The sequence below is a fragment of the Pygoscelis adeliae genome, unplaced genomic scaffold, assembly GCF_000699105.1.
Source record: "Pygoscelis adeliae isolate BGI_AS28 unplaced genomic scaffold, ASM69910v1 Scaffold218, whole genome shotgun sequence".
Lineage (NCBI taxonomy): Eukaryota > Metazoa > Chordata > Aves > Sphenisciformes > Spheniscidae > Pygoscelis > Pygoscelis adeliae.
The window spans coordinates 4,106,787-4,115,064 of NW_008825433.1; the positions used below are offsets into that span (position 1 = coordinate 4,106,787).

Below are 8,278 nucleotides of genomic sequence, written 5' to 3' on the forward strand. Positions count from 1 at the left end.
CTTCTCCCCCCCCCCCCTGCCCCACCCCCCCCCAGCCCAGCAGCCCTGCACCCCCATCCCGGCCCCAGGCAAGGCTGCGGGGAGTGCTGCAGCCACCAGGTGGCCACCCAATAATATTTTACAAGATACTAATTTTTTTTTTTTAATTATTTAAAAATAAGAAAAAAAAGATGGCGCAGATCACTTCTGCCTTTTTCCTCCCCTTCCCATCCAGCTGCAGACCTGGCCCCACCATGCCGCTCTGCCCTCCAGTGCCTGTCTCCCCAGCTCTGGGCCGCCCGGGAGTGCCACACCTCCCCTGTGAAGGTGGCAGCGGAGCAGTTCCACGGGGCACCTGCTCCTGGCAGGTGCTGGCCAAAGCCCATGAGCAGAATATGGCTTGTTTGCAGCAGGGTTGGGGCCCTGCCAGAAGGTGAGAGGCAAAGATGCAAAAGGAACGGAGCAACCCAGCCTGGGGCTGCTGAAGAGACCAGGCAAGCTCCAGAGAGGCCTGGGGGGAGCCCATGCTTTCCTGGCAGCATTCCCTTGCTATCTTGTCTTTCCAAGAAAGGACGAAGACAACGGCTCCCTCCAGAGCATCTCGGGTGATTGCACCATCTGGGATTTGCCCCAAACAACAGCAGCTGCTCCCAGGCAGCAAGTGGGGAATTTCCCTGGCTGAGGTGGGGTCAGGCAGGCTCGGTGTCTCCATTCCCACAGCACCTCCTGTTGCTGGTTCCCTAACGCGTCGCACGTGTTCCTCTGTCTTGGAGAGGGGGCAGGGAAGGGTAGTGAGCTGAACAACAGAAGGGATGTGGAAATAACCCTACCGTCTCCTCCGCTTTCCGCCTGGGGGAATTGAAAACCCAGGGAAGACCCATGCCCTAAGTTTTTTCACACCCTCCCAAGCCGGGAGGTGGGGCAGGATCTTTCCATCCTCTTTGCAGAAGAGGAAACCGTGGCACAGTAAGGCAGTGAGATGTCGGGCACGATAGCAGAAGCACGGATCCATGACCTGGTCTTCTGGCACCTCCCATGCTCTGTCTTCAGCCCCGATGCCAGACACTCAGCAGGACGGCACGGGAATGGAGCGCCAGGCTGGGATCCCCCAGCTTCAGCCTTCAGCACTGGAAAGGCTCTGCAAGTGAGGAACCCCCTGCACTCCCACTAACCTTCTGCTGTGCGAGGGAGGGAGCAGGACCCAAGGGAGCGGGCAGGCTGGGGAAGCCCCCGCAGCCCTCACGTGCCCGGGCGCCTGGGGTAATGCTCAGCCTCCCGATGCTGTGGGGGAGGGCGTGGGTTAGATCACATGAGACCTCAGGCGCCCGCAGCAAGAACAAACGTTTATTGGAGTGTGTGTTAACTCTCCTCACCCCACACTTATTCTGATGGTGTTTGGGGGTGCCAGAGGATGCTCCATCCACCATACAGTGTGAAAAGGAGTACTCTCCTGCTCCTTCCCTGGGTAAGCTGGAGACCCCCAAAAGTCAAACCCGTGGCAGGGACAGGAAATTCAGTCCTGCTGCAGGGCACAAATAGTGTTCATAGTGCCACCTTCTTCCCTCCCTTTGTTAGCCTGAGGCTAACAAAACTTCCAATGGGGGAAAGGGGGGATAACGTCTCCCAAAGTGGCTCTGCTCCCACTGAACTGCAGGCAGGCAAGGTCCCAGCGGGCAGCAGGGCAACAGTGCAGAGCAAGGAGGCAGCCCGACAGGCCAAAGGAGTCCAGCCGCTCATTCAGAACACACAACAGGCTTCCCCGAGATCTTCAGGTCATCGAAGGGCAGCAAGGCGAGAAGCTGCAAAGGCCAAGGGTGCAGAGGTGTAAGGATCCAGGGTCGTGCCTCCACCGGGGCTGGGGTAGGGGCCCAGAACTGCCCCCCCAGCCCTGCAGCCTCCCCCACCTCCCCCACCTCCTGCCAAGAAACCCTGGCTGGGTTTTCCCTAGGGCTTGAGGCAACAGGCAGTCACCCCACACACCCCCAGAGCCAACGCCTGCACCCTATAGGGGAGGATGGGCACAGCTAGAAACTCCTCCTAGGAGCTCCCCCCAAATCGTCCAACTCCCGCACCCCCCGACATGCTTGCAGAGCCACAGGCCTCCCCTCGTGCAGACTCACATCGTCATTGCCGTCAGCCAGGTCCTGGGCTGTCTCATTCTCCATGTTCCTCAGCAGGGTGTCAGCCCCAGAGTGTGAGAGGATGGCAGCGATGGCAGCATCCTTGCGGCCCACGGCCAGGTGGAGCGGGGTGCACCCGTTGTACATCTGGGCATCCACATACGCCCCGTTGCGCAGCAGGAACTGGACAGCCCTACGGTTGTGGCACTCCACGGCCAGGTGCAATGGGGTCTTCCCGCTCGTGCCCTCCTGCAACCCACAGACCACAGGGGCGTGGGTGCGGGGTCCCCTCAGATGGGCCCCACAGCACCCACCTGCACTCCCTTGACAGGGTGCAGACTGGGCAGTCCCCACTCCGATTGCTGTCACGGCATCCCACAGCCCCTCAAGGACCTTTTCCCTCTGCTCCCTCAAAATTCAGTGCCTCCAAGCCCCACAGCAGTGTCTGCCTCGAGGCCGGAGGCAGTGCCCAAGGGAACCATGCACCATGGCCAGCCTTACCCGAACATCAATGTTGGCGCCGCTCTCCAGCAGCAGAGACATCATCGGGATGTTCCCCTTCAAGGTGCTGATGTGCAGACAGGCCAAGCCTGGGATGGGGAGGCAGGAGAGAGAGCCACAGTCAGCCTGGACCACCCCGAGGCAGGCCAACCCCGGCCCCGCGCCCGCTCTGCTGAGCTCCCGGCTCCCTGCATACACAACGCACGGTCTTCTGCGCCAACCCGGCCACCGGTTCTGCACCGGGCTGCCCCCAGGTCTCACCTTGCCAGTTCTGGAGCTGCAGGTCCTGGTGGTGCCCATGGGGCTGGGCCGTGCCCTCCGTCAGGGCTGTGCCCTGCAGCAGCTGCTGGGCACACCGCAGGTGCTGCTGCTCACAGGCCAGGTGCAGCGGGGTGTTTCCATTGCGGTCCTGCAGCTCGGGGTTGACTCCCTTGTGGATCAGCGCCTGGATCACGCTGGGCTGCTCCAGGTACACGGCGAGGTGGAGCGGGGTCTAGAGAGGAGGTGGGGACACAAATTAGGAAAGGGGGGGATGCCCCACAGGACACCAAGCGTGATGAGCCACACCAGCCTACAGGAGCCAGCCCAGTGGCACGGGCAGGCTGCCGTGCAGGAGCCCATGCCTGTCCCGGGGTTAAGCGTGGCTGACACCGGGGGGTGCAAATGGCTTGCTGCCCCCCCACACCTCAGCTCAAGGATCACCCGTGGGGGCAGATCTCACTCTCCCAAGTTATCTACCCTGCCACATTCAAGCCGTGCCTGTTCCACCCTCCGGGGCTGTCTGCGACATCCTGGGGCCTTGTAAAGGACCCCTTCACCCTTCGGTGCTGGGAGCTGTCACACCTCTCAGGGTATCTCCCACACCCTTATTCCCCTCCCTGAAAAGGGGCTGCTCACATGGGACCTTCACCACGCTCTGGAGGAAGCGGGTGGGGGGTCCTGGGGAAAGGGCAGATGGATTGGGCATCTATCCAGGGAGCAGCCTGTGGCACCTGCCTTCCTCCCATCTTCTGCCTATCACATCCACATACCTGGAAAAGATCATTTTGGATCTCCAGCACCTCCCTGGGCAGCTGAGCGATGCAGCAGAGTGCCACAGCTGGGACGCAGTGGATAATGGCCAGGTGAACCAACCTACAGAGGCGATAAAGAGAATGGGGGAGGAAAAAAAAAAGAAAAATGAGTCCTGAGTGCCATGCTCAGGAGCAGAGATCCTCCACTGCTGCACGGAGGAATAACCTTCCCACCTCCCCCAGCCCCCTTCCCTTCCCACCAGCTCGGAGCTCCTCCATCCTGCCCTCTCCCTGGGGAAGCTCAGCAGCAGGGCAAGGCTGGAACATGGCCTGAGGCTCCCCAGGGCAGTCCTTCACTCCAGTCCCCACAGGGAGCAAACCCTCCTGTCCCCACAAAGCACCGCAGGGTCCTCCCTTGGACCTCACAGCATGCGCGGGGCTTGGACCCGGCACTGCCCAAAGCCAGGCCTCCAACTGGGGCAGGTCTGAAGAGCCTGGGATGCGTTCACAGAGCCCAAGGGCCGGGTTTGGTGGCTGCGGAGGGCGGTCTGGGCTCTTGCAGCTGCCCGGGGAATTCCAGTTCCCCGCTGCCGGCTGCGCACCGTACTTCTGCTTTCCCCTCTGCGAAGGCAGGCAGCCAAAGCCAGGCAGGAGCCCGGCACCGGTCCAAGATCACCTGCACGGCACAGTCCCCGTGCCAGCCGATCTGCTGGCCCACACTGATTTCCTCTTCTCTCCCCCACATCCTTCCCTTTCAGCACTGCCACAGCAGGGCTGGCATGCAGCCCGCTGGCACAGAGGGACACCGGAGGTGCGGCTGTTGGAACTCAGTGGCCAGCAGGGAGCCCACATCCTCAGGACCGTGGCCCCCACGGCCATGGAGTCCCCCAGCCCAAGGAGAGGTTTTCTTTCCAGCCGGGTCTGATGCCAGCCCCTGGCGCAGTCATAACAGAAGCGAGAGCACGACGGAGGCAGAGCCGAGAGGGAATTTCCGGTCCCCTCCACCGACCCGCTGTGCTGCCAGGCCCCCCCGCCCAGAGGGACTGGCCCCCTGCCACAGGGCAGCCCCCCGGGGCCAGCTCCGGCCATGGTGGGCAGCAGTGAGGAGCAGGCAGCAGCCAGGAGCAGGCAGCAGCTCCCGCTCTGCAGAGCATGGTAGGCATGAGCTGAGCCTCCTGCTACCTCCTCACCGCTCGCACTGGGGCCCCTGGGTGGCTTTTATCTCCGGCAGGCATCAGCTCCGAACCAAAGGCCTGGCTCTAAGCGGGCTCCTGCCACCCATGCCGCTTGGCGGAGGTGGGCAGGGACGAGGGACGGAGGGCGAGAACTGTGCCAGCCCCGGAAAGACAGTCCGCTCACCGGACAGCCCAGCTTCGGGATGCCACCTGCAATGTGGGGGATGGACAGCGTGGCCCTAAAGCATTGCAGCAAAGGAGTGGGGCTGGGGCTAACTTCTCGCCAGTTGCAGGGGGCACATGGGCGCGCTGAGGAGCCCAGAGGCCAGTCCCCAAAATGTCCTTTATCCACCTCCTGCCAAGCGCTGCCTGAGGGTCAAGACAGCACCTGGGACCCCGGGCACCTTCAGCCAAGCCCCATTTTTGGTGGCAAAAGAAGGCCGGTTCCCGTTCGCCCTGCCACGAGGGGGGAAGCTGACAGGAGAGGCTGCATCCCTGGGGAAGCCCCGGGTCATGCCATGGCAGAGTATTCCCCGCTGGAAGGAGAGGCCACCAAAATTTGCCTCTGCACTGCCATGGGGTGCCCCCTTGCCGCCAGTGCTCCCCGGGGCAGGGGAGGGGGCTGCGAGCCGGGGCCGAGGGTCCTCATGGGCAGGGTCTGGCTGCCCTCAGCAGACCACGGGGCAGGGACACAGCCAAGGGGCCCAGGCCAGGCTAGCTGGGGGCAGGAGGAAGGGGCAGAGCTCGGGGACCAGCTGCAAGAATACCCCTCCCCTCAGCGGGCTCTTGCTGGCCCCAGCCTGGGTATGGTCTGGGCAGGGAGATTCCCTGCTGGGTTTTGCAGCAGGCCCCCGGACCTGTGGCGGCACCTGCGCTGAGGTGTCCTTTGCCCGCTTGCAGGGACAGCCCCTGTTTCTCCAAACCCGCTCCCAGGCACCACGTGCGGGAGGAGGCTGCGGAATCTGCCTTTTTCAGGTATGGCAGAAATAAGACTGCTCAGACAGGGGACTTTCCAAGGCAATTCGGCTTGAACTTTAAACCTCTGCTGCTTTCACTTTCCAGAGCCACGCTGTGCTCCCAGGGGAGAGAGCAGCGCCCGGGGTCGCACTCCCCGCAGCCAGTCCCCGTGCCCCCAGGAATCCCCCCGGCCCCTCTGCCACAACCCACACCATGCTGTGCCGTCACATGGGGACAAACGGGGCAGTCACCCAGGGGAGGTGGAAACCCCGGGCAGCCCTCCGCCGCCACCGGCACCTCGCTCTTCCTGGCTTGGGTGGCTTTGCAGCTCAACGACGCAGTGGAGCCACTCGGGGCTCAGCTGATGCCGAGCAAGTTTGGGCATCTATGCCGCGGAGGCAACCATCCCCACCCAGCCAGAGCTCAGGCTTTCACCTTGAAGCTGGGACGTGCCTGCTTTGAAGGATTGCTTCCCCCCTGCCCTTCCTTCTCCACCCAGGCGCAGCCTCCTCCTGCGCTTTCATTTCTGCATTCATTCCCCCCTTTCCTCATTGCCAGCCCTCAACTTCTTGAAAGGGCTGCGAGAGCCATGAGGTACTCGGGGGAATCACAGCGAGGCCACCGGGCTGGGATGTGCCTACCAAGAGTGCGCGTGCTTTGAGGCACTCTGTGCCACGGGCAGTGATGCCAACCAGCAATCGGGATTGTCTCCTGCTAACCTGGGAAACCTCCTACACCCAGGAGACTTGAGGTGCGGGCATCGTGCCAATCTCTGCTTTCTTCCAGCCAAGGCGACAAGCACACCTTTCTCTCTGCCATGGCAGCCGCGTGGTCCAGCCGCTGATAGGCTGCTGCATGCTGGCACGCAGTGCTTACAGCTGAGCCCCAGAGCCAGGGCACGGCGACGGAGATACCCGCTCGCTGCCAGACACCCCTCCTCACCCAGCCACGGCCCCGTGCCTTTGCCAGAACAAGCCCTCCACCCCGCCACACTCGGACCCTTGCCCTTCCTGCTGCCTGCACGCCTCTCCTTTGCCTTCCTCCCCTTCCCTGCTGCCTCCCTCCCCATGCTCCTGCCTGCAGCACTCCTGCCTGCAGCCACGGGCGTGGGTGCTCAGCGGGGACTTTTGGAAAGGGCAACAGGGAGTTTTGGAAAGGGCAGGGGATGGAGGAGCTGTGGGCAGGGGAAATGTGGCCAACCTAGTACGACAGACTGCTGGGCTCGTTCTCAGCTTCTCCACTTGCTCACCAGCTCCATCCTGGCACAAGGGGACTCGTTAGCGCTCTGAATCGCAAAGGTCCCACAGGCACAGGGCATCCCTGGCACAAGGTGATCTACCTATCACCAGAGAGATAACGATCCTGGAACTGAGGTGTCAGGGCTGTCCCTGGGGATGTCCCCAGGTCTGAATACGCAGCACTGCCGTGCCCAAGGTGGTCCTAGTTTAGGCATATAAGAACACCCATTTCCAAAGCGCTGCCCATCTCCCAGGCTTCTGAGTGACCTCAAGCACCTGGTAGAAAGAGTATCCATGTCTGAGGATGCCTGCAACTGGAGGCAAGGAGTAAGGGTAAGGGTGACACCCAGCTCTGACACACAAGCAGAACTGATGAAGTCCCACCAGTTCTCCGGCTATCCTCTTCCCTCCCTCTAGAAAAGGGGCTGACCATGCAGATCCCCCCATCTGTGGAGCAAGACACCTTGTCCTCAAAGCAGCCTCTCCCTTCACCATCTCACCCCAGAAGCAACTAGGACAAGGGATCCAGCATTCAGTAGAATTTGCTTTGACAAATTTTTCTCCCTCTCTAGATAAAGTCTCTGTCTGTAGCGGGAACAGTTTGCTCCTGGCTCCTTATTTTGGCTGAGCGGAGCAGTAGGAAATCATGCAAACAATTCGCACAAGAGAAACTTGTTCAGGGGAGGAAATGGCCCCAGCAGCAACAGAGAGGAGAGTGAGGGAGGAGGAAAACAGCAGGGGAATTCCACGCTTACCCTGCTCTCCTGTTCCAGCCCCGTAACCTACACTGCTAACCGCTTCCTCAGCCATCAGCGTGAACCTCTGCCAGCAGGCTCAGCAAGCACAGCTCCGTCCTGCCCTGCAGCCATCCACCAGCCCAGCCCAGCTCCCTTCCTCCCTGCATACCAATGCGATGCTGCCCGGCTCCATAAAACTGTGCCAGCTGCCCTCTGGCAGCTCCAGGGGAGCAGCAGATCCCAGCTGGCTGTAGGCTCATCCCCACATCCTCTGCTCCTGCCCCGAGTCTCTTGTTCTGCAGGTTTCTTCTCCCCTTCCCTGGGCAAAGCCCCTTCAGCCATCGGGTTCAGCCCCCCTGATCTCCAGTCCGGGCAGCAGCTGCTTCCCAGCCTGCTGCTCCTGGGGCCAAAGGGAGGGGTGGGAAGCGATGGGCAATCAGGGGAGACAGCCTCCACCTTTCCTGTGGTTCTCTGCAGGGGGTCTGGTCCAGGTGCTGGCAGATGAGGGATGCTGGAGGCTGACCGGCACGGGAGGCATTGCGAGAGGGCTGCAGGCGC

At 61.9% G+C, this 8,278-nt stretch overlaps 2 protein-coding genes across 2 annotated transcripts in view; both read right to left on the reverse strand.

Moving 5' to 3' along the window:
• SLC35B2 (solute carrier family 35 (adenosine 3'-phospho 5'-phosphosulfate transporter), member B2) overlaps positions 1–860 on the reverse strand; it is an 8,603-nt gene extending 7,743 nt beyond the window's left edge. The window contains exon 1 of the mRNA XM_009331116.1: positions 810–860. Within this exon, the coding sequence (XP_009329391.1) occupies positions 810–860 (51 nt within the window). The remainder of the gene's footprint in view (positions 1–809) is intronic.
• A 448-nt stretch (positions 861–1,308) lies between these two features.
• On the reverse strand, positions 1,309–4,358 carry NFKBIE (nuclear factor of kappa light polypeptide gene enhancer in B-cells inhibitor, epsilon). Its single transcript, XM_009331117.1, has 6 exons — positions 4,276–4,358; positions 3,632–3,734; positions 2,862–3,093; positions 2,601–2,689; positions 2,100–2,348; positions 1,309–1,778 (listed from the first exon to the last, which is right to left on the reverse strand). Exons 1-6 carry the CDS (start codon positions 4,356–4,358, stop codon positions 1,713–1,715), a joined length of 822 nt encoding a protein of 273 aa, XP_009329392.1. The 3' UTR covers positions 1,309–1,712.
• Between the last annotated feature and the right edge of the window lie 3,920 nt (positions 4,359–8,278).

Excerpts from the sequence above, each read along its gene's own strand:
- NFKBIE (XM_009331117.1), bottom strand. The coding sequence starts at position 4,358 with ATGTGGGGGAGAGAAGAGGAAATCAGTGTGGGCCAGCAGATCGGCTGG. Across the intron at positions 3,735-4,275 it reads GTGCAGGTGATCTTGGACCG|GTTGGTTCACCTGGCCATTA; the intron begins GTGCCGGGCTCC and ends TCGCCTCTGTAG. Across the intron at positions 2,349-2,600 it reads GCGCCAACATTGATGTTCGG|GAGGGCACGAGCGGGAAGAC; the intron begins GTAAGGCTGGCC and ends TGTGGGTTGCAG.